Consider the following 26,222-nt stretch of genomic DNA (forward strand, 5'->3'; position numbering starts at 1 on the left):
TCTCTCTCTGACCTTCTCCTCGTTCATGCTCTCTCTCACTGTCTCTCTCTCAAGTAAATAAATAAAATCTTAAAAAAAAAAAAAAAAGCTTTTGTTTTTACCCTCTTAAGTTTTTATTCCATTCTTCCTAGGCAGAAATACCAGGAAATATTGTAAACATGTGTATGTACATTTGTAGAGTTCTGTATTTAAGACTGAAACATTGATGATATATTCATTGTCCTCTTTGTGTTGCTCTTTGTTCCTATATTTAAAAAAAAAATTTTACTGGATTTTTGGATTTCATTGATTTTAATTCATATTGTTTATATCTTAATACCTAAGCATATTTTCCTAGTGTATAGGAATTAGAGTAGGAGAATAAAACAAACATTCTAAAGTGTGTAGTAGTAAGAGACATCTTGACTAGTAAGAGAAATCTTGATTGCTTTGATAGATTTTGTTCTTCTCTTCCTAATACAGGAGATTTTTCAAGAGCATGGGATGTTCTTCTTGACCATATACAGTCAGCAGCACTCAGCAAAAACAATGAAGTGTCTCTGGCTGCACTGAAAAGCTTCCAGGAAATTTTACAGATTGTGTCCCCTGTCAGAGACTCAGATAAGCCTGAGACCCCACCTGCAGTTAATGTACCTGTGCCTGTCCTTCTAGGGTCCATATCAGGCCCTGGCCTGAGCAGACCATTTGTAAGAACAGATTCCATTGGAGACAGACTGGGAAGATACAATAGCTCTGAGCCACCAGTAGTTACTGATGAGCTTGAAGATTTGAATCTCTGGTGGGCTGCATGGAGTACGTGGTATAGAATTGGATCGGAAAGCACTAAGCCTCCTGTTACTTTTGACAAACTGACTTTCATTCCCAGTCAGCCTTTCCTTACAGCATTAATTCAGATATTTCCCGCTCTCTACCAACACATAAAAACTGGTTTCAACATGGATGACTTGCAAAAGCTGGGAGTCATATTGCACAGTGCTGTGTCAGTGCCAATAAGTTCGGATGCGTCCCCTTTCATTCTTCCATCTTATACAGAAGCCGTTTTGACAAGTTTACAGGAAGCCGTGCTTACAGCTTTAGATGTTCTCCAAAAGGTAATAGAATTTTAGTGACTGTCTAAACAATAATGCATGTGGTTTGCTGGCAGTTTTTTAGTTTGCTATATGTTTTTTGAGATGAAATCTGGATCATCAAGACTGTCGTATATGTATACGTTGTGTAAATTCAGGATTGTAAACATCCAGTTATTTTAAAAACATTGGGTTTTCTGATGTATCTGAAAAAGTGATTCAGGTTTGTTTTGAGAATCTTTCAGAAACTGTATGTATCCTCTTGTTTCCTTTCACCAACATTTTTGGTTTGATCATGCATTCCTTCATAAGAGGATATACTTTTCTGAATAACAACGTTAGAAAATACTTATATAATTAGAAAATTAATAAGGTATGGGATCATATATATATATTTTTCATTTAGCTCTGGAATTGTTGGGAGCCTATATTTTAAAGTAAGTAAGAATAAATTTATAAATTTTCCTCATGGAAATTTTAAAAAGAGGTATCTTACCTATGTGTGTTTTGTTACTGCAAAGAAGTTATTAAGGAGTACTGGGTATTATATAAAACTGAAGAATCACTGACCTCTACCTCTGAAACCAGTGATACATTATATGTTAATTATTGAATTTAAATAAAAAAGTAAAACCCAAACAGCTAAAAAATAAACAATTGACCTAGAAATCATTGTGTAAATCCCAATTAGCAGGCAAGACCAGATCAAAATCAAAGAATTCTTTAAACTATCAAGATAATTGCGCAATTCACAATAACGAAAATGCTAAACAGAAAAATGTCTATTGAGGAGCCAGCAATTCCAACAAAGTTGCTATGACATTCATGGTTGATCAGATTCACGTACTGCAAGTCATGTTTTCTAATTATATCCAGCTGGAATGATGAAAACTTTCACAGTAAAAGTAGCGGTTTCTGTTACACCATAATACCTTTTTACTGGCTCTGGAGGAAATCCAGCTGAGCAGTAATTCCTTTGATCTCTTTAACCCGAGTTACACTGTGTAAAGAAAAATTGTGTAGAAACTTAAAATTTAAGAGAATCTGACATTTAAAAAACGTTATTTTAGGGATATGGGCTTTCAGCAGTTGAAATCAGAATAGCTATTTTATTTTTAGTGTAGAAATAAAAGTAGCCTGTCAGTACCTACTCTGTCCCCCTTGATTGACCATGCATATAGGTTGCTTATGGAGTGGCCTGGAGGAAACTGAAAAGTTACTCTGTCATAAAGCAGAGCAAAGCACAGGCCTTATAGGATGTCTGTAATCTAGAACTGTCATTCAGATATTTGACATAGGTTTTTATAAACAAAGAAGAAACAAACCTCCAAAATTCTTTTCAAGAAAAAAAGTACATAATTTTATTTTTAAAAACTTTGCTTTGGCAATGACAGAACAAACAATCATTTATTCCAACTACTAGGAATTTGTTCTGAGCTTTTACTGGCTTTGAAAACAATATATACATACCTTCAGTCTGAAACTTAAGAAGTTTTGCTGCTGTTCATTTATATCAGTTGATACCATTTTGTGTTACTAGTTTTCACGCTAACATTTATTACTTCTGTGATTATCTAAATGATATTTCATAGTACTTGAATATGAGTCAACCATATGGTATCTTTAATTTTTCCTAATAGAAAAAATTAGCATACTTCATTATCAGCAAAAGTGTTTCTGTATTTTCTCCCAAGGTGTCAGAAAATTTTTTCACAGCAAAATTTACTTATTTTGGGACTTTATCCTTAAATTAATAAGCTATCCAACAAAAATTTTATTGATTAAATATCATTTCCTTCATAAAAACTCATTTTTTATTTCATGTTTACCCTTTTATAGTTTAGGGCTTCAGGGTCACGGTTTTCTCTTGGTTTTTAAATCACTAGTTCCCACCAAATTGACCTAGTTATGCATGCCAATTTATTTATTTATTTATTTTGGGGGCCAAGATATTTTGGCTTATGTGGGAGATGAGAATTTGATGATTTGTTTTACCTAAGTTCTGAGATCAGGTGACTGCATCTGTCTTATTTATTGCTGAACTTCCTAAAGTCAGATGGCTGGGTACTGTATCTGCCTCCGTCATCAAGGCTGTCAGAGTAGTACTCCAGGAAACACCATCACATTATGTGTGGATGGTGCCCTTGGAGTTGTGCAATGAAGCCTTGCCTGCTACTCAATGGGTCAAGGTTTGGGATCTCTTTAATTATCAGCTTCGTAATCTATAAAATATGAAAATAATAGATCTAAAACTTTCTTTTTATCAAATGGGATTTGCTTAAGGCATTTTCTAAATGCCTGACACAGTTAAACTAAATGTTAACTGTTACTGTCTTCAAGTTCCCTTCAAGTTCTTAGTATATGAGGGGAGAGGGCAAAGAAGTCTTAATATATACAGATGCTGAAGGAATTACTGTTGAAGGACTTAATAAGAGAAACCTTGAACCATGTCAGAGGTTGGATGTCCATTTTCTGTTCTTGTTCCACATATATTTTCAAACTGGAATAATAGGACATGTCTAGATTGCTGACTGATTCTTAACTTTTGGACTAAAATATGTTATCAGGCTCATACTGTAGTTTTTTTCTGATATGCAAACTTAAGAATACTGAAGAAAAACCAATAATAACTTTTTCTTAGATGGGATTTGTTTTTAAAAAAATGTCAGTTCCATATTATACATCTTAAGATCTCAGAATTGCTTATTAAGTCAAGTATAGCACTATAGTATGTTTTTCTTTTTATAAAGAGCCACTGAAAATCAAAGTATATAATCACAGTCTTCATTTGGTGCTAAGATATTTCCAGAGAAATTGTAATACTCAGTTTTCTAAGGTAGCCACACAGGCTTTTCTCTCTTTTTTAGTCATTGAAAATTAAATAGCTACTTGGTGTAATTATTTCTTTTCCTAATTACTGCTTGTTTACTCCTAAGAGTTAAGACTCAGCAAGAGGTTAATAAAGAAGAAAGTGAAACTTAACAGAAGCAGTCAGTAGAGTAAATTTTTTTAGGTATTCAAGTCCTCCATTTACTGTTACTAAGAAAAATAACCAAATATTGAAGGATAGTATTAGATATCTTTATTCTACTTTTTTACATTGTAATTACAAGATGATCTAACTTAGTCATGGCCCCATTTTGCTTATCTACTTTATATTTCCAGACTTTTATTTAGAACTCATTATTTAGAACTCAATGGTAACATAGTAACTAAATGGTTACATCTTCTCTCAGGGAAAATAAAATTAATATATTATCTAACAGGTAATTTATTTTATTTAAAAAGCCATGGATTGCAGAAAAACATAAATGTATACATCTTTTTAAAGAAATTCCTTAAAAATTTGAAATGCTCGGGGCACCTGGGTGGCTCAGTGGGTTAAGCCGCTGCCTTCTGCTCAAGTCATGATCTCAGGGTCCTGGGATCGAGTCCCGCATCGGGCTCTCTGCTCAGCAGGGAGCCTGCTTCCCTCTCTCTCTGTCTGCCTGCCTATCTGTCTACTGTGATCTCTCTCTGTCAAATAAATAAATAAAATCTTCAAAAAAAAAAAATCTTTAAAAAAAAAATTTGAAATGCTTTGAAAAAAAAAATTGAAATGCTTTGAATTTTGATTTAGTACTTTGAGGGTACCTAAAGTGTAGAATGACCATGCTTTTTGTAAACCACAAATGTATTTTAGACATTATGTAAATAATACCATTAAATATTTTTCCCACAGAGAAAAAGAAGCACTAAAATATGTGAGAGGGTGGGAGGAGAAAACACATTTGTGGCTAGGAAAAAATGAAAATGTAAGGTTTATTTTAGGTGCTTTCAGTATATCTGAAGTAATTAAAATCTGCAGTGTCAAGATACACATTTTACTCTTTGTTTTATCAAATTGCTTATAGCAATAGATTTAATTTCTTTTAATTTTTAAAAATATTCTTGTTTTAAACCAAGTCTGTATATTCAGAACATTAGACATTAAATGTATACTGTTGAAAAATTAACATATATATTTCTTTTATTTTTTTAAATAATTTTTTAAAAAAGATTTTATTTATTTATTTGACACAGAGAAATCACAAGGAGGCAGAGAGGCAGGCAGAGAGAGAAAGAAGGGAGAAGCAGCTTCCCTGCTGAGCAGAGAGCCTGATGCGGGGCTCAATCCCAGGACCCTGGGATCATGACTTGAGCCAAAGGCAGAGGCTTTAACCCACTGAGCCACCCAGGCGTCCCTACATTTCTTTTAGAAACAGATTTTCATACATGATTTATTTTGCCAACTACAATACACATGATTATTAAAGTCAGAAGACTAAGCATAGTGCAGAAATCAGCTGTCATTTCAATGAACTGATACTATCACTTAAATAGGAGAAGGGAGTTGAGGGAAATTGGAAGGGGAGGTGAACCATGAGAGACTATGGACTCTGAAAAACAATCTGAGGGTTTTGAAGGGGCGGGGGTGGGTGGGAGGTTGGGGGAACCAGGTGGTGGGTATTGGAGAGGGCACGGATTGCATGGAGCACTGGGTGTGGTGCAAAAATAATGAATACTGTTATGCTGAAAAAAAAGTAAATAAACATATTATTTGAAAGGTTAAAAAAAAGAAAAATAGAAGTCAGTATCAGTCAATATCATCTTGATCAGTGAAGTATTCTTGATGGTCTAGTGGCTGTATTACTGAATAAGTGATCCGATCATAGAAACTCAGGATTGCCTGGGATTCCTCTCCAAGTACTTGCCCTTTTTCCAGTCTGTTAAGTAATAAATCACACTTTCTATTAAAAAGCATTTTTATAGCTGATTAACACATTGAGCTTTTACTGTATTCAATAATAGTTTAAAATAACTTGTAATAGCTATGTCCTTCAGGGCTTATAAAAGATTATAGAATACTTACATTAAATAGGACAGTTTTTAAGATTATTTGGTTAAATGTGTATACAGTAAAGAACTTAACTAGAGTTCAGGTTATGCATTCTACTGTTCATATTTTTGCTTTTATAGGCCATCTGTGTGGGGCCAGAAAACATGCAAATAATGTATCCAGCTATATTTGATCAGTTACTGGCATTTGTGGAATTTTCCTGTAAACCTCCGCAGTATGGGCAGCTGGAAACAAAGCACATTGCAAATGCAAAATATAATCAGGTAAGTTGCTTTAAATTGTATTTTCTCTGTAAGATTTCATAGCTGGTAAACAGTTCTACTTAAGGACTTCGAGTATCTCAGAAATTTTTCATGTACAAATAAACTTTCATGTGTCTGTTAATAGTTTAAGCTGTAAAGAAACACTGTTTGGAAAACCTTTTCTGTGTTCTTTTTTTTCTTGCTTATGACTTTCCTTTCCCAAATAGTTCTCTAGATAGTTTGGCTTTTCATGTTACATTTTTCTTCAAAGTTCCTTTCTTGACTGCCCCATCCCATTACAAAATGGCTTCTAAATCTCTAAGCCTAATCTTGTCTAAAATAAATAGCTGCAATGCAAAATGAAGAAATCCGTGTGTACTAAATAAGTTGTCCTCTGCTGGTGTGAAATTTAGTTGGATTTTACCCAAAAGATTTTTATAGCCATAGCTTGAAAATTTTGGCTTAGGGGAAAAGTAAATTTCTGAGTGCATGCACAGGCTGATTTTGTTCACTCAAGATAAATTAAAATTTTACATGGTCCGAAAAATAGTTTTAATGTGTATTAACTTTTCTCATTCTATTTGTCTTGCAACACAATGGAATCACAATAGATCCAACTATTTGCACCGGTGAGTTAAATTTCCTGAAATTGTCCTAACCTATTGGCAAAAAGTAAAATACATCTTTCCCATTTCTTGATAGAATGCTCTCTGTCCTTTTTTTTTGATAGTTTTAATTTTTACCTGGCTGAAAATTGTTCTTTCGTGAAGTACGTATCTATTTGAAAACTTTGCATGTGATATAATGCAGCCTAAAACCAAGGACTGAACTTTAAGACAAAGAAGGTTTCTCTTTGAAAGCAATATGATTTAATTTAATCTCATTTATTTTTAACTCCATGTGAAAATATTACTTTTTAGGCGGAATGGGTAGCCTTGAATTATGTACCGTTTGCTGAAAGGTCTTTAGAAGTAGTTGTGGATTTATACCAGAAAACAGCCTGTCACAAAGCAGTTGTGAATGAGAAAGTACTCCAGAATATTATTAAGGTACCTTTTTCTTTTTAATTTCTATTTTTTGATGAAGACACTATTACTGAAATTACTCTTTAGGTAATAAAATATATATATATATGTAATATAGGTATACCATATATATATATATATAGAGAGAGAGATAAATGGAAAAATATTTATATTATTATTTATAGGGACTTTTCTCCATCATTCATGGATAGTATTTAGGAAGCCATTCCCAGTATGAAAAAAAATTTTTTTAATGAAAAATATTTTAAAATAAGTATGCATTAGATTTTTTACAGTTCTTAAATTATGCCACAAGTCAATGAAGGATCCTGTTTCTTAGGACAATACTTCTCATACTTCAAGGTTGATGAGCATTCAGAGAGAAATTCACAGTGCCTCAATTTAACTGATCATCTGTATTTTATTTTTAAGCCAGTTCCCTAGTTTATGGACAACCATTTTTAAAACTCATCTCTGGTTGATTGTGTCTGATTCCCCTGAAGTTTATTTCTTGCTTTTTTTCCTGTATTTTGAAGGGCAGATCTGAACCTTTCTCTGTTCCAAAGCTCATCCTTCTCTTTGTTTTTCTCCTTTTCTCTTTTCCTTTCTTTCTTTCTCCTCCTTTCTTTCATTTTCCTTTTAGCCTTGTAAACCATATCTTGGAAAGAAGATAAGAACTTTCTCTCACTTTACTTCCTACTCAAATGGCCATCCTCTTTCAGCTTTCCTTCTTTTCCAAATTCCTTTACTGTAAACAGCTTGTGTCCTTCACCTAGTCACCGCTCACTCTCAACCCACTGCATGCTGGCTTACTTTCATATTGGGCTTCAGAAATGACTTAAAATTTAGAAGATCAAATCTTTAAATCCTATGTCTTTTTCTGATTATCTTCCCTATTGTATGATATTGCTGAAATTCCCAACTGGAAGTGGAGTCAGGTTTCCCCAAAGCACATGGGGAGAGGAAAAGGATAAATAGATTTGGCTAAGCAGATTGTCTCTTAGTTGAGGCCCAGTTTATGCTAACAGGTAATGGTTCACTGTGTGAGTAGTTAGTAGTAATTGTGTGGAGGGTGATGAAATTAAGTTTTATATTTCCTCCGTAACCATGAAATGTGAAAATGTATTTCTTCTACTCCTTATCGCTCTCTAACTAGAATTTTTATATAAAAGCAGGATTTTCACTTTAATGCAAACGATCTGATTGTATGCTGAAACTATTGATAATGCTCTGAGACAACTCACTGTGGTAGTTTGGTCCGTCTGGTCTTTTAGTTGCTGGATAGAACTATGACTCTTGGAGTTCATTCAAATTAGTTCTTCAATGGTTTATAGCAATCTACCTCAAAAGTTGACTAGTTAAAAATAAGTCTGAACATCGTAGTCACTATACATAACTCAGATGCTTTACACCTGTATCCGCAAGGGTTAAAGATTTAATAAATTGTCTTTTGAATTATGAATTTTACTGAAATAACTTGGAAATGGAAAATACTGGAGTAGAACATAAAATTTAAAGAACTTTAGAGATAAAACATAAGGCTTCAGAGTATTGATGGTTATGTTTACCTAAGCAATAATGAAAAAAGCAAGATATTGATCTCTCTTAGATGTGAGAACGCCATCAGCCAAATTATTTTCTTCTAGGAAAACTATGGCAAGATGTTCTAATTAAATAACACTAAGTTGAGAGAACCTGCAAAATTTAAGTTTGCTACTCCTATCTTAACTTTTGAGATAAGATCACTGTATTTTATGATGAGAAACTGAAGTTCAAAATGCTGTTCCTTATTCAAGGTCATTGTTTATAAAATGGAGTCAGAATATCTTTCTAGGCAGTAGATTTGAGGACTATGTCTGAAAATTGATCTTTCTAGAAAATAACCTTTTTAAGTGAAAATACCTATGCTATTATTTTTCTCTGCTTTAGTTTTTTAAGTAATTAAAGTGTGTATATATTTTAATTAATACATATCTTAAACTGTCTTTATTTTCACAGACACTTAGGGTTCCTCTCAGTTTGAAATATTCCTGCCCTTCCGAAAGCACATGGAAATTAGCAGTATCTTCTCTTCTCAAAGTTCTTTCTATTGGGCTACCTGTTGCCCGGCAGCATGCTTCTTCTGGGAAATTTGACAGTATGTGGCCAGAACTAGCCAATACTTTTGAAGACTTTCTGTTTACCAAAAGGTCAGCTTATTCAATTTTATAGTTTTAAGACAGTCTCTCAAAAAGTATATAATAACTGCAATTGATCTGAAAACAGTATTTCTCATCATTCATTAACAAAGTAATTATTAAGATTGTTCCATTATATACAGAGCACAACTGATTAAACATTTATCCACTAGTACAGTATCCATGAACAAGTGGAGATTTTTGGTTTTCATGCTATTCTGGATTTTAAGACAGGACTCTATAAGACTATATGGATGTATCATCATAGTTAAGGTTTTGACTCAATGAAGCTAAGAAGATCTGTTTTTTAAAATCTGCTACCCATTTGACATTGCAAGAGGAAAACAATTTCAGAAAATCAGTATTTTTACGATAATAAATAAGATTAGTGGTGATAATGATCAGCTCTTTAAGATGCTGGGTTTGGCAAAGAAGAGTGGGATTTTCACTATATGATATCCACCTGAGCATTTCCTGATCCTCTTTTGACCCCTCACTGAGAGTGGGATAATTGGAACACACACTGAATTTTTTGAAGGAGGAATTGTCTGTGGGTTAACTTAAATTTTGCTGTGTGAAAGCATATCTGGTATTTCAAAATTAAAAGTAATTACATTCTCATTTCTGTTTCCACAAATGGTTAGATTTTGTTTTACTTTCTTTTATATTTCTCATCTCTAGATATGTTATGGATACCAATGCAAGTGTACTTTTTGTTTTTGTAGAAAAATTATAATGACTCACAAAACATATTCAAACAAATTGTGTTTTTATCTTCAACCCTGAAAATTGGAGTTCCTCTGTGGACTCCATTGTGTAAAATCACTATGTTAATTTGTATAAATCAAGTAGGTTTGGAAATTTATACTTTTTCTTTCCCAGTTCTCTATCTGTATATGCATGTTGCTTTATCAATACAAGATTTAGAGCAGGTTTTTTAGCAATAAGTAAACTTTTCTTTAAGAATTTCTTTTCCAGGGCGCCTGGGTGGCTCAGTGGGTTAAGCCGCTGCCTTCGGCTCAGGTCATGATCTCAGGGTCCTGGGATCGAGCCCTGCATCGGGCTCTCTGCTCGGCAGGGAGCCTGCTTCCCCTCTTCTCTCTCTCTGCCTGCCTCTCTGCCTACTTGTGATCTTTTTAAAAAAAAGAATTTCTTTTCCTGGGCTCAGTCAGTTAAGCATCTGTCTTTATTCAGTTCGTGATCCTGGAGTCTTGGGATCAGAGCCCCTCATCTGGCTCCCTGCTCAGCAGGGAGTCTGCTTCTCCCTCTCCCCTTTACCTTGCTTGTGTGCTCTGTCTCTCTCTCTCTCTTTTGCTCTCTCAAATATGTAAATAAAAATCTGGAAAAAAAAAAGAAGAATCTTTTACTATGGCTGAGTCTTGCCACCATCTTACTTATTCTCAAGTTTCTTATTGCATATTTTTATTAAGTTCAGTTTTATGAAATGATTTTTGTTTGTTTTTGTGCAGGAAAGTAGAAAGTGAAATCAAAGTCCTAATAATAGATACTGTACATCTCATGTCGTTTTGTGTTAATGCAGCTGTACTATAACTTCATTGGAGTCTTTTGCCCAACAATGGCCCTACTTACAATAAAGGTTTTAGTATATTGGGTATGTTAAAAAATCATATTGCTTAAGAAGCAGCCAGTGTAATGCACTGACCTCGGGAGTTGGGCCACCTGGATTCAAATCCCAACAGTTACTTTGTAACTGAGATATTTTCATCTGTTAAGAGGAATGATAATGCTACCTAACTCATAGGGTTACTATGAGGGTTAAGTCACTTAAATTAAGTGACTGCTTAGAGTATTAAGTGACTTATTTTATTTTTATTATTTTAGAGTAGGTGCGGGAAGGGCAGAGGGAAAGGGTGAGAGAATCTTAGGCAGCATGAAGCCCAACGAGGGGCTCTGTCTCACAACCCTAAGATCATGATTTGAGCCAAAATCAAGACTTGGCCACCCAGATACCCAAGTATTAAGTCGCTAAGAAAAGTGACTGCTTAGAGTAGTAGCTGGCACATGAGTGCTTTAAAAATGCTTGCTACCACTTTTATTATCCTCATTATTGTTATTTCTTTTCTTTCAGAGAAAGTTATATTATACATACCCCTTCCCATGAAGCAGCCATATTTCAAACCAGAGTTTTAAAGACCCAAACTCTAAATAACTGGGAGTAGAAATTTACTTCTAAATTTGGAATTGCTTATAATGGCTAGAAAATAATAAAGGCACTAAATTCTGCTGTCATTAACACAGAATCAGCATTCTAAGTTGTGATTATTTTAGTTATAGATTTAAGCCTTCTGCTACCCTATACTGAGAGTCAGGAAACCCATGACCTGCTTTGGACTCTGCCACCTACTTTCTGCTGACCTTAAACTGGTTGTTTCCCTTCAGTAGGCATCATTTTTCTTAATTATAAAATGAAATGAGTTGATTAGTTGTAGAAGTCCCACTAGTTTATACGTTTTCACTTAAATTTTTCATCATTGTGAAAACAACTAAAATGGATAAAGCCAGTTTAGTTTTTATTTCATAGTTCAAAAAAAATTTTTTTTAAGATTTTATTTATTTATGACAGAGAACACAAGTAGGCAGAGAGGCAGGCAGAGAGAGAGAGAGAAGCAGGCTCTGCACTGAGCAGAGAGCCTGATGCGGGGCTTGATCCCAGGACCCTGGGATCATGACCTGGGCCAAAGGCAGAGGCTTTAACCCACTGAGCCACCCAGGCGCCCCTCATAGTCCAAAAATATTTTAAGGCTCAAATTGAATGCTTTCATTAGTTGGTTGAAGTTAAAAATGCAGTGCTCACGAAGAGAACTTAAAAACAATGTGTATTTTTATTTCATGAGAGGGCTTTGTTTTTTGTTTTCCAAATAATTGATTACTTTGGAAATCACAAAATTTTGTTTTATGTCACATATATATTTGTTCTATAACTGAAGTCCAGCACTAGTATTTGAATAGTGGTGTTTCAGAACGTTGCTTGGAGTAACAAGACATAGGTTTTTAGATAATACTAATATTTGAGTATATTTTATCTTGGAACATTTATAAACCCTTTAACTTCTTTAATATATACTCTAAGACTGTGAATAACCATGCCTGTCTCTGATATTTCTTAGCTTCTTTTTGGTCTGTAAACTGTTTTGCAAGGCAGTGTAACAAAGAAATACAAATTAAACCAAGGGGCCCCTGGGTGGCTCAGTGGGTTAAAGCCTCTGCTTCGGCTTGGGTCCTGATTCCAGGGTGCTGGGATCAAGCCCTGTATTGGGCTCTCCGCTCTGCGGGGAGCCTGCTTCTCTTCTCTCTCTCTCTCTGCCTGCCTTTCTGCCTACTTGTGATCTCTATCTGTCAAATAAATATATAAATAAAATCTTAAAAAAAAAAAAGGCAACAAAATTAGCTAGAAGAAAACAAGGACTTTGGATATAATTGAGGATATGATAAGTAAATTTAAATGAGAAAAAGAAAATACATGATTAAAGATGAAAAACATAAACATTGTGATCAGGTAGACACTTGAGGTTTATTAGGAATTCATTCAGTCCTCCTTAAAGTATTTAAGGAGAAATGTATTTAACTTGTAGAATACACGTGGCCTAGTGAGAATTCATACAATTAGTGGTCAGTGGACCTTAAGTTTAAAATCACCAAGTAGTTCCCAAAAGAAATCAGGTGAAACATATTCATACAAAAACTTGTTCACTAATGTTCATAGCAGTATTTTTCATAATAGCTAAAAAATGAAAAAAAAAGCAAATGTGTTTATCAGCTGTTGAGTGGATAAATTAAATGTGGTCTGTCCATAGAATGGAATATTCAGCCATGAAAAGAGATAAAATACATGCATGCATGCATGCATGCTACAATATAGATGAATCTTGAAGATATTGTGCTAAGTGAAAGAAACCAGAGATGAAAAGCCATATAGTGTATGATCTCATTTATATAGTATATCCAGAGTAGGCAAATACATGGAGACAAAGTAGATTAATGGCCACAGGTGGGAGGAGAAGACAATGAGGAGTGACTGCTAAAAGTACAGAATGTCTTCAGGAGCGATGAAAATACTCTAGAATTGAAAGTGGTACAACTTCGTGAATATATTAAAAAGGACTGAATTATACATCTTAAAAGGTGAAATTTATGGTATATGAAATTATATCTCAATATATATTTTTTTAATATACCATGCAGAGAGAACTGAAAGAAATTACAAATAATACTTTATCAGTTTGAAGGTTCTTTTATGTCAAATAAAGTTTCATAAAAATAATTTTTAAAAAATCGCTAACTAACCTCAGTCTTAGAGAATTTAAAGATCTTATGTGGCCCATTTCTGCCTGGATTACTGACAGTCTCTACTTACACTTTATAGGTAAACTGTGTTAATTATTAGTGTTTTTAAAAAATTCAACCAGTGTTTTTTTATATGCTCAAAGTGTTTAGTAAGGATACTAACTCTAAGTTAAAGTATAACAGTTAGTTTGGGTTTTGAGATCAGAATACGTAATCTAGGGATGCCTGGATGGCTCAGTTGCTTAAGCGGCTGCCTTCAGCTCTGGTCATGATCCCAGCATCCTGGGATCAAGTCCCACATCGGGCTCCTTGCTTGGCAGGGAGCCTGCTTCTCCCTCTGCCTCTGCCTGCCACTCTGTATACCTGTGTTTGCTCTCGCTTCTCTCTCTATGACAAATAAATAAATAAAATCTTAAAAAAAAATACATAATCTATGCACGATCAAATAATTTTCGAATTTTATTGATCACTGGGATAAGGAGTAATGAACTTTTCAGTTTCTGACTTGGTGTGCTACCTTCTTTTAAAGTATTATAAAATATTTATAAATTATATTAAAAATCCATTTAAATGGGGTGCCTGGGTGACTCAGTGGTTAATAAGCCTCTGCCTTCGGCTCAGGTCATGATCTCAGGGTCCTGGGATCGAGCCCTACATGGGGCTCTCTGCTCAGCGGGGAGCCTGCTTCCCCTTCTCTCTCTGCCTGCTGCTCTGCCTACTTGTGATCCCTGTCAAATAAATAAATAAATAAATAAAATCTTTAAAAAATATATCCATTTAAGTGTTTCTGCTATATGATTCCAATAACATTAATATTATTAGTGTCTGTTCGTAATAAACTTTCTTTAAATTGCTAATCAGCCCATCCTTAGTTACCTCCACCATCTTCAGAATTTTTGTATCAGTTAACACTTACATTACTTGATTATAAATTAGAATTAAACAGTTTTATCTCTAGAGATACAGAAAGATTCTGTGAAGCTACTTTAGTAGTAGTGGTTATAAAATTCCCACCATTGGTACAAATTTGGGTACATGTCTTTAAAACTTTTTCTGTAGTTTCCTACTACCGGATTATAGTTAGTTTAGGACTTGCACACCAAAATGCAGGTTTCATGCAACAGGGACTGGGTCCATCTTGTTCACAGCTGGATCTCATAGAGTGCCTAATACAGAGTATTTGGTACTCAGTAATTTGTTGGATGAAAAGTAGCTTCAAACAAAGATCTGGTAACCATAGTAGAGTACATTTGTGTGTGTGTATATTCTAATACTTGTGTGTATATTCTAATACTTGTAAATAGGAAACACTTGTAAATAGAAAATAACTTGTAAACAGAAAAACCAAATAATACCAAATAAAGCAAAAATAGCCCTAGGTATAAAGGTGTACATTATGCCTCGAATCCTAAATATGATAACACTATTTTGCATTTACAACATGAAAGAGAAGAATTTAAGCTCAAACATCAGAGAAGTTTAGGGTCAAATTTTGACCTTGTCATTTGCTTATAATACATTCTTTGTCATATTACTAGCATTCAAAGCCTCGGTTTCCTCTTCTGTCAATTACATGAGGATAATACTACATGTGGTTACTGTTCAATCATAGGAAGTAATACAAATAAAGCTCTTCCTACATTGGCTATCTCTGTAACTTTAACTGTTACTATTATTGTAATAGGCATTAACATCTGATTCTCAGCAGTTTTCAAGTAGTTTATTTTTCACTGCTTCACAAGTTTAATACCATTTTACTGTTCATTCTTAAGAGTCACGTGGTTTAAAATTCACCTTGGTACTCACAGAATGTTGATTTCCAGTGATCTTGCTGGAACAATTTTCTGCTTTTTTTTTTTTCCCCCAGATGTTCTCTTTTTTATTGTAAAGATCTTTAATATATTGTGTTTATTACAAATTAGTGATTAATGGTCAGTCTCTCCGTGAATAGTTCAGCAGATAACCAAGACACTCCACTGGCAATATAAGTGAATTCAGGTATCATCACAGTGGTAATTTTTCTTGTTATTACAGATAATAGTAATATCCTCACTCTTTGTTATTCTTTCATTCATTAGTACTGAAAGTACAGATTTTATTTAGTTCTGGAATGGACCAAGCATTTTTGTAGCTAGAAGTTCATGTTTGTAATTAGTTTAGTCACTTATCCTATTAACTTTAATTAAAAATACTGTTTTTTTAAATAAATGGTAATGTCTAACCTGGGTGAGAAAATACTTTTTGTCATTTGAATGCTGTTTATTTTCAGAGAACATTTTACCTTTTAAAAATCAAGTGTTTTGTTTATTTTTTTAGCATACCTCCAGATAATCTCTCTATTCAAGAATTTCAGAGAAATGAAAGTATTGATGTTGAGGTGAGGAAGCTATTTAAAACATTTTCCCATAACCATTTGTGCAAAGCAAATAGTAGAAATGTTGGAACTATAAAATTGCTAAGAGAAAAAGTAAAGTAATAGGTTTAAGATTGAACCTAAAAGCAGTAAAACTCTCACATAGATTAAAGGTTAGTTTTGAAAACACTGACATGATTTCCTTATACTTGTTAGCTTTGTCTCTAAATACGAAGTTGTGTTCATTTAATAATTTAAAAAAGCAATTGATTCAGTAAAATCTGTCAGTTTTTGAGCATGTATTTGAGAGTTTGCTCTGTAGTTTGGCAAACCAGGTGTTAGTGGTTCAAACTAATCAGTAAGTTGTTTAGAATTTTTTAAGTATGCTGTATGCCCAACTTGGGGCTTCAGCTCCGCCCTGAGATCAGGTGTCACACAGTCTGCTGACTGAGCCAGCCAGGCGCCCCTAGGTTTTTGTTTTTAACCGGCTGTAGATAAAACCTCTAGAACTCTGGAGGCACATAATGAGTGTTGTTTTTTTTTAAGATTTTTTTTTTTAATTGTAAATGGAACTTAAGGAAGTAGTTCTTTATGGGTTCTTTGTTGGGGGAGGTGTTTTGATGATTTTCCTTTAAGTGGGATAAATGATCTTTTAAGTAAATCAAATAAGTAAACTACTTTAAAGTGTTCATTGCCTTTTGTCCTGTGTTTTAAAACTGTTATAAACTCCTTTTTCTTCAAAGGGCAAATTAATGAATTATATATTAGAAGTGAGCTGTTTAGCAAAAATGAATATAACTTTACTTTCTCTTTTGGCTTATTGTTTATGATTCTAAAAAGGTGATTTAACCAGATTTATTCTTAAATCTGTTTTGGATATTTTATTCTAACATGGATACATTTCATATAAGATCAATATTTATTAAAATGACTGCATAGTAAACAGTTTATATTATTGACTGTTTTGTAATTTACTATTAAAAAATAAATTATTATTATTACTAAGGTGAAATAGGCTACCCATCCTGTATGTTAACATTAAAATATTTGTGTACTTTATTAAGAAAAATTCTTTAATAAATTTTCTTTTAAAATAAAATTTAGGGGCGCCTGGGTGGCTCAGTGGGTTAAGCCGCTGCCTTCGGCTCAGGTCATGATCTCAGAGTCCTGGGATCGAGTTCCGCATCGGGCTCTCTGCTCAGCGGGGAGCCTGCTTCCTCCTCTGCCTGCCTCTCCATCTACTTGTGATTTCTCTCTGTCAAATAAATAAATAAAATCTTTAAAAAAATAAATAAATAAAAATAAAATAAAATAAAATTTAGATTTTAGTCTAGAAGTTATCGTTTGTGTTGGTCTTTTTCAAGAAAAAAATGCATTTGAGTTTACCTCTTTTGTTTTAGGTAGTTCAGCTTATCAGCACTGAGATACTACCTTATGCCAATTTTATTCCTAAGGAATTTGTTGGTCAGATAATGACAATGCTTAATAAGGGCTCAATACACTCTCAGTCATCTTCATTTACGGGTATGTTACTTTAATGATTTATTAAAAATGTTAGTAACTATTGAAGCACTTTGGATGAAACTGATTATAGAAATGTTAGTCCTATGATTGTGGTAAATTGTGAACTTGAGAATTGTTGGATAAATTTTAAGAATGTGATAGAATATTAAGTTTTATATGGATAAAATGTGAATATTCTGTGAATTATGTGTTATGATTTAAATTGCAGAGCACTTATGAAATCTACCCAAGTCACTGTTGGCTGACACAAGTTAACAGTTTTGTGAAATCATGGATTATTGGGAAGGAATAAGTGTATGTTCTACCACCTAGTGTTTGGCTAACTTCTATGAGTCTCAGTTTTGTCATCTGTGAAATAAAGATATTGATATCAGTTGTTCAGAGTTATAAATTACAGTTAACCAGTTAAAACAAATAGATGCTATAACATTGTTAATGGAACTAAGTTTAGTAAATGCTTACTATGTACAGGGTATTACACTAGAATATTACCTCTTTCCTCACAACGTTTCTATGAGAATAGTTTCCACCATATTGCACAGGTTTAAAAAGTTTGAAATAGGTTTAAAAAGTTTGGAAAAATTATCCATAATCTAAAGTCTGGAAGCCAAATTCATCCTTAAAAAGAATTCCATGCTTTTCATTTTATCATGCTACCTTATTGGGAGATAATACTTAAATTGCCTTTTGCTATTATTTCTTTTTCTAAACCTGTGCTCAATTGCTAAATGTAATTGTGTGGTATCATTACGTGACTTTTCTCTTGAGATGATTAAAAAATTTTTAAATTTGTGCCATGCATATCCATTATCCCCGGAATTTACCAGAACCATGACTAACTTCTGCTGAACGGTGCTGAACACTTTAAAGAGCATGTAAATGCTCACAGTTTGGCCACTAGGTGTCTCTCATACTGCTTCGTTCAGAAACTACAGTACTTTTTCCCAGCCCAGATAAGTGATAAAAGTGATCTGATAAGTGTAGATTTAACAAATATAAAAATCTCAGGAAAAAAGATTAAATACTATTTATATGTTAACACAGTCAACTTTTTATTATTAAGAGTATATAAAAATTTCTAGATACATTTTTATAAAAGTATTACAAACTATTTATAATCAGATATAAATATTTTAAGCTAAATAAGGACCACTGAATTGCCATGTATACCTTTTCAAGCAATTTCTGTCTTGCCATTTAAAGTATTAAATATACCAAGATAAAATAGGTACATGGACATTCTTCCAATGGCTTTGCTATATGACACAAACTTCTCAGTTTGAACTTGCAGGGCCTTTTAAAACATATATATGGAAAGCTCTCTATGCTAAAATGGACCAATTTATAAAGACTTGGGTTCCAGGGATTATTTTTGGTCTACCACTCTTAAGTATGACTTGATAGCCAAAGCTTTCAGAGAAAATCTTCCAATGTGAAAGAGAAAAACCAAAACAGATGAAGAGGGAAGAAAAGAAACCCAGAGGAAATGTAAATTCAGGGTCACAGACACATTCCACTCCCCAAAAGCACAATTATAATTAGGATGTTCAAAGAGATAAAAGATTTTACATCCATGAAACAGAAAATGCTATTAAGAAGGAGCAATCAGTATAAGAAAGAGCTCATAGAAACTAAGAATATGACCACTAAAATAACACGTTCAGTGAAGGGTTGCAAGAAAATATAAGGAAATAATCCCAAAAGCAGAAAAAGAAAAAAAGTGGGCAATATGAGAAGAAAGATGAAAATGAATCCAAGGGGTATAACATCTGACAATAGGTTTTCCAGAAAGAGAAAATACAAAGCAAAGCTAAAAGAGGAAATTATCAAAGACATAAACCGAAGAAATCAGTCTCCAGATTAAAAATAGTCACTCAGTAACCAGAACAGTGGAAGAAAAAAGATCCACAGGAAGATCCACAAATTTTATGTTGTCATGAAATTTCAGAGTACTTGGGCTAAAGAGAAGATTCTATAAGATTTCAGAAAGAAAAGGAAAAAGGCCGACACAGAAGGATTTTGTCAAGATGATACTGGACTGTTGAGTAGCAGCATTGGATGCCAAAAGACATGGACACAGTGGTTTCAGAGTTATAGTCGGAAAGAATTTTTAACATGGAGTTTTATACGTAGGCCCACTGTTGTCAGAGTATAAGCACGGAATGGTAATTCTCAAATGTCAGCATGCATTAAAGTCAGTTCCAAGGGCAAGCTATTGCTGGGCTGTAGTCTTTGAGCTTCTGATTCAGTAGGTCTGGGGTGGGATGTGAGAATGTGCATTTCTAATGAGTTCTCTGGTGGTGCTAATGCTGCTAGGTAACACACTTCTTTAACTACCAGAGTAAAGTAATGACATTCTTGGAAATGCAAGTTCTGAAAAATTTTACTTCCTATTCAGTCTTTCTCAGGTACTCCAGAATGTGTTCCATGAAAACAAAGGAGTAAACCAAAGAAACCGAGGGCATGGATCTAGGAAGTTGGGTATAAAATAAGAGAGAGTAAAGACAATTCTGAGAGTTTGGCAGAGACTGTTTGGAGGATATAGCTGGATGGCAGGTCTGGAGAGCAGCTAGTCCACACTAGAGCAGAGGTCTGGCTCTGGGAAAGATGTTGCCAAGAGGAAGGAGGAAAGGGAGAGAGGAAGGAAGAAGAAAGAAAGAAAGAGAGAGAGAGAGAGAAAGAAAGAAAGAAAGAAAGAAAGAGTATCGCAAGTTTGACCTTGTGGAAAACTATTGAGAAGTATTTGATAGTGCTGTCAAGGGTATAAAAGGGTATAAAATTGTCTTTGTCTAGGTAAGAAAAATATTATGTGGAAGTGATGAGAGTGGACAGTCTTGCCTTGCTTTTGATCTTGCAAGGAGGAAAATTGTTATATATATGCTTTTAGCTGTAAGTTTTTCATAGATGGCTTTCATCCATTGAAGAATTTCCTTCTATTTCTAGTTGGCTAAGAGTTGTTATTGTTAAGGTTATTAATTTAGCCTTTTGTTAACCATCAATAATTGTCAATTTTACAGAAGCAGAGATTGATATTCGTTTGAGAGAGGAATTTTCTAAAATGTGTTTTGAAACATTGCTCCAGTTTTCCTTCAGTAATAAAGTCACAACACCTCAAGAAGGCTACATCTCACGAATGGCACTCTCAGTGCTTTTAAAGAGATCTCAAGATGTGCTTCATCGCTATATAGAGGATGAAAGATTAAGTGGTAAATGCCCTCTTCCAAGGTACAGATTTTATTTTATAGATGAAGGAAATATGTTATCTTAATTACTATGAATAAAAAAAGCTCTGAGCACCAAATTGTTTTCATAAGTGATTTGATGTGACCTGAAGCTGTTTATAATTTTATTTTATACAGTGTAAATATTTGTAAGTTTTGCTGCAGATATATTAGTGTGTTTTATTATGGGGAGCTCTTTCAGACTGCTCATGGAGGTTAAGTAATGTATATGTACCAAGTTTCCTTTTGGGATTTAAAAGAAAATTTTGAATTCTAAAATATGTCTTCTTAAGGATTTCTGGATAAGGACTTACGGATCTGTATGAGCACATGGGTGTGACTCTCTCTAGAGAGAAAATAATGGTAAATCATATTCCACAAACTTCCTAGTTTGTTTTAGTTATTTTTAAGTTTTTCAGTAAGTCCACTAGCCATGTCTTAGATCTTCTTTTCTTCTTGCTTGCTTAATTAAGCCCTTGTTCCTGGACTAATTTGCTTTCCATTTAGCCATGCTGTGTTAGTAAAATGGACTCTAGGTCTTTCTGCTAAGCCACGGCTAATCAAAGTTGGGGTAGAAATCAGAATTCATCAAAAAATGCAATCACAAATTATGGTTATATCACCAGTCTGTTTTTTAATATGGGAATTAGAGTTTAAGGCAAAACAAATGAAACAAAATAATATTGGAAGACAAAGTTGTCAAAGTCAAGAAAGAATTAACGAAAATCATGATAGGTTCCATCTCATATAAGGTAGCACTGGAAAGGTAAATCACCACTCCTAAATCCTTGTGTACATTCTTATTTACTTATAATAAATTTTTGAAGTGAGAATTAAGTTGTCAGAAGATAAAGACATTTTAAAAGCTTTTGATATGTATATTACAAATTGCCTACCTGAGATTTCTACCAATTTACATTCTCCTAGGAGTATATAAATGTCCTTTTCCTCAGTTGTTAGCATTTTAAAATTATTTGCCAGTTTATGATTTATGTTTTTAAAATTTGATGAATGAAAAATAGCTACATAATAGTTTGCTATTGTTTTTTTAATTACCAATGCTTACCAATTCTTAAACATAAATTATACCTTCTCATATTCAGAATTATATGTGAAAAAGTTCCAAAGACAGGTGTTGGTAATTTGGTTATGGGCATAATTAAAAATTGATTTGTCAGAATTGATCTCTGAAGTATATTTTGAAAAGCAGTAATAAAGTTGCTTTGCTTGGAATGTTTTTTATTTATTAGAGTATAACATTATTTTATTTCAGAAAGTAATTTTTCCTCTTTTTATGTTTTCAGTGTTTATTGCTTTTAAATTGAGTCTTATTTATAGTTGTCTTATAAAAGTGTTATAGTGTATCATCCTGTGTTTGACTCAGTATCATTACATTATTTTCTAAACTACAATGCAACACAATGACATTCCTCTATGCTTTAAAAGGAAACTTGAAATATACTGTTGTAGTAATAGAAAAATCTTTTTTGTAGAATGAAAACACAGATTTGTATCAGGCCTGAGGAGACTATTTAGGGAGAAAGAAGGGAATCAAGCTACTCTTGATCCTTTACTCCCAAGTTAAATTCTTCATTGCTAATGTCTCCAAATAATCATGCTTTAGGATTAATTTTGAGCATGTTTCTTTTGTTGTATTGGAAACTTTAAAGGTACTATGATACTTTTTTTCCCACCCCAGTACTATTGTAATTTTTTTTAAAAGATTCACTTATTTATTTAGAGAGAGAGATAGAAACTTTAAAGGTACTATCATACTTTTTTTTCCCACCCCAGTACTATTGTAATTTTTAAAAAAGATTTACTTATTTATTTGAAAGAGAGAGTGCAAGAGGGCAGAGAGAGAGGGAGAGAGAGAGTCAAGCAGACTCCACACTGAGCTTAGAGACCAACACAGGGCTTGACCTCATGTTCCTGAGATCATGACCTCAGGATCCTGAGATGAGGACCCAGAGATCACAGAGAGCTGAAGCCAAGTGTTGGACACTTAACCAACTACACTACCAAGACGTCTCTATATTATTGTAATTTTAAATGTCCTTTTAACAGCATGGTAAAATTATATGCCAGGAGGTAGTAGTAGTCTTTATTTCCATTTAAACTTTGGCAGATCCCTTTTAGGACTAGTTAGTTAAAAAGGAAAAAAAAAATTGTAGAGAAGCTTTAAAAGGATGTATAAAATACCTTAAATTTAAATAGTTATGTGAAATATCTTACAAATAAATTTAGATTTGCCTGAATAGATGCCCCCCTTTTGAAATGGATAATTTATGATAAAAATGTAAATCTTATTTGCACATTGAAGTACATATTAATAAAATAATTTTTCTTTTTTAAGAATTTAAAACTAATATTAACTTTGCATTGGATTGTGTCTAGTATTTTTCCAAGGTACATCTACTTGTATAGAGATGTATAACTTGTATAGAGATGTATAACTTATATAAAGATGTATACAATAACTTGTATAGAGATGTTTTACTTGTATAAACCTAGTAAAAAACAAACATGGCATATCTTAAAATCCTGATGGAAATAATTTCCCATCTCTTTTTCAGGCAACAAGTAACGGAAATCATATTTGTTTTAAAAGCAGTCAGTACTCTCATTGATTCACTTAAGAAAACTCAGCCTGAGAATGGTAAGTGCTTAGAAACTCAGTTATTATAAACTCACAGCACTTACGTTCTATTTCTGATGCACTTTACTATTATTATTAAGTTAACTGAATTTTAGAAATATAACAGTTATTTGGCTTTCTTTTTTCCAGGCCTTATAACGGCAAAGAATCAAGTCCATTAGGATTTAATTAAGTAAAATTAATTTGTAATGTTTTAGCTTCTTTATGTTAAATAACAGTGTTTTTTTTTTTTTAAACTAAGTTGGTCTGAATTCAGAATGTTCCATGGATAATTCATAGTACATATATTTTTAATGTAGACCATCACTTGAGTTTTTGGGTAGTGTAGCATTTGTATTGAATAAACTATACAACTTTGAATTACTTAATAGCTTTTCCTCATTTGTTTCTCCTTTCTGTAACTCATTCCTTTTCTTTACATTCCTCTTCTTTACTCATTCCTCTTTATTCCATTCTTTACATTATTGCCAGAAATTATTTTTTGTGCAGTTTTGATCGTTCATTTACCTATCTTTGTAAAACAAAAAATTTTCATTTACCATTACCTACCAAATGCAAAGAGTATTGTTGTCAAACCCCCTTAGATGTATGGTTTATTTCCATTAGACCTCACATATCCTGTTTTCCCACCAAACTAAAATTCTTAGTCTACCCAAGTAGTCCCAACCTTTTGCTTATTTCAGTCTTCTGCTTACATCTATCTAGTTCAGATATCACTCTGCTTTTAAGCCTTGTTTTTAATCCTTAATGGTGAGTGATTTCTCTTTTCATTGAATTTGTAGCATGTATACCTTTGTCTTAAAGCACTCTGTATGTGTTACAGTTATATACACACATGGCTCAGTTCCCTTAACTTGTAAACTTCTTGAGAGGCTTTTTGGGACATGCTTTGTTCTATTTTGAATGCTCTGCATTGCAACACAAAGTGGTTTGAGGACAGGATAAAGAGCTGGCACCAGAATATAAGTTAATTGTGTCAGTGAACACAGTGGTTCAGTTGACTTTTTTTTTTTTTTTTTTGGTAAGATTTTATTTATTTGACAGAGAGAGACAGTGAGAGAGGGAATACAAGCAGGGGGAGTGGGAGATGGAGAAGCAGGTTTCCCGCTGAGCAGGGAGCCTGATGTGGGACTCGATCCCAGGACTGGGATCATAACCTGATCTAAAGGCAGCCGCTTAATGACTGAGCCACCCAGGCACCCCAGTTGGCATTTTTAATACAACAAGCTTTTGTTAAAGAGGGAAGTGTATTGATTTATATTCTGGCCCAAGTACCTTAGCAGACTGGCACTTTAAGTAACATTACTTTTAATACCCAAGGAAGTTCCTAATAAATGCCTAATAAATGAGTCATAGGATATTTGTTCTGGCAGTTGCTATATACTATAAGTAAATACTTATTTTTCTGTTTTCAAAATTTACCCACTGGTGCTTTGGCCTAAAACGGTGAGTATTATACTAAATCTTAAGGAGCAATAGATTTATATTTATTCAATCCAAAGGGAGGAGTAGAGTTTGTAAGAAAATTGTGGGAGCAATACTCTGATTTCATCCCTTCAAATTCAAATTTGAGCTCTCTTAAAAAATGTTCTGGTTGGTGTGCCTGGGTGGCTCAGTTGGTTAAGCCTCTGCCTTCAGCTCAGGTCATGATCTCAGGGTCCTAGGATCGAGCCCCACATTGGGGGCTCTCTGCTCAACAGGGAGCCTGCTTCCCCCTCTCTCTCTGCTTGCCTCTCTGCCTACTTGTGATTTCTCTGTCGAATAAATGAATAAAGTCTTTAAAAAAAAAAAAAAGTTCTGGTTGATATTTCAGAGAGGGATACCATGAATTAACTTCCTAGTGACCAGTAAAATTTTTGTTACATCATAGGTCACAATTGGATTCTTTAAAAATATATTTAAGACTTAAACATTCTCCAATTAAAAATTCTCCAATTCCCATGTTATTGTTAGAGATATATTAAATATAACGAGTACATTTCAGTACATAGTGCTTGCATGATTTTGTAGGATTTTTTGATAGCTGTCAAGAATTGAAGCAGAATTTGTACAAAGGAAGAAGAAAAGAAGGGGCTCCTGGGTGGCTGAGTCATTAGGCATCTGCCTCGGCTCGGTCATGATCCTGGGTCCTGGGATCGAGCCCCACATCAAGCTTCCTGCTTGGCGGGAGGCCTGCTTCTCCTTTTCCCACTCCCCCTGCTTGTGTTCCCTCTCTCACTGTCTCTCTCTGTCAAATAAATAAATAAAATCTAAAAAAAAAAAAAAAAGAAAAAGGAAGGGAAATGTAACTTTAAAAAATCTTTTTCTTTTCTTTTCCTTTTTTTTTTTTTTTTTTTTAAACAAAGCCAGTGGGCCATGAATAGGGCAGTGCATTAGTGATAGATTATTTAAGTAACTGTTAAAAATTGTCTAAGAGAGTTTGAATTGTAGCTTCGGATATATGAAGTGAAAACTTAAATTAAATGTAACCATAAATGATGATGGTATTATATTAGCTATGATAAGCTTCATTAAGAAACAGGAAAATAGGGCGCCTGGGTTGGCTCAGTGGGTTAAGCCCCTGCCTTCGGCTCGGGTTATGATCTCAGGGTCCTGGGATCGAGTCCCACATCGGGCTCTCTGCTCGGCGGGGAGCCTGCTTCCCTCTCTCTCTCTTTCTCTCTGCCTGCCTCTCCATCTACTTGTGATTTCTCTCTGTCAAATAAATAAATAAAATCTTTTAAAAAAAAAGAAACAGGAAAATAAAAGGTAACTTAGAAAAATTCAGGCC

The 26,222-nt window shown here is 33.8% G+C and overlaps 1 protein-coding gene across 4 annotated transcripts in view; it reads left to right on the top strand.

The window, feature by feature from the left end:
* Positions 1–26,222, top strand: part of MON2 (MON2 homolog, regulator of endosome-to-Golgi trafficking) — a 118,197-nt gene that overhangs the window by 77,191 nt on the left and 14,784 nt on the right. For 3 of the 4 annotated variants that reach the window (XM_059403601.1, XM_059403603.1, XM_059403604.1), the window contains 9 exons: positions 463–1,091; positions 6,066–6,209; positions 6,800–6,817; positions 7,109–7,237; positions 9,212–9,402; positions 16,012–16,072; positions 17,449–17,572; positions 20,590–20,797; positions 23,370–23,452. In XM_059403601.1, the coding sequence (XP_059259584.1) occupies positions 463–1,091; positions 6,066–6,209; positions 6,800–6,817; positions 7,109–7,237; positions 9,212–9,402; positions 16,012–16,072; positions 17,449–17,572; positions 20,590–20,797; positions 23,370–23,452 (1,587 nt within the window). The remainder of the gene's footprint in view (positions 1–462; positions 1,092–6,065; positions 6,210–6,799; positions 6,818–7,108; positions 7,238–9,211; positions 9,403–16,011; positions 16,073–17,448; positions 17,573–20,589; positions 20,798–23,369; positions 23,453–26,222) is intronic. The other variant, XM_059403602.1, reaches the window with a different exon arrangement.

The sequence above is a fragment of the Mustela nigripes genome, chromosome 6 (assembly GCF_022355385.1).
Source record: "Mustela nigripes isolate SB6536 chromosome 6, MUSNIG.SB6536, whole genome shotgun sequence".
In the NCBI taxonomy this organism is placed as follows: domain Eukaryota; kingdom Metazoa; phylum Chordata; class Mammalia; order Carnivora; family Mustelidae; genus Mustela; species Mustela nigripes.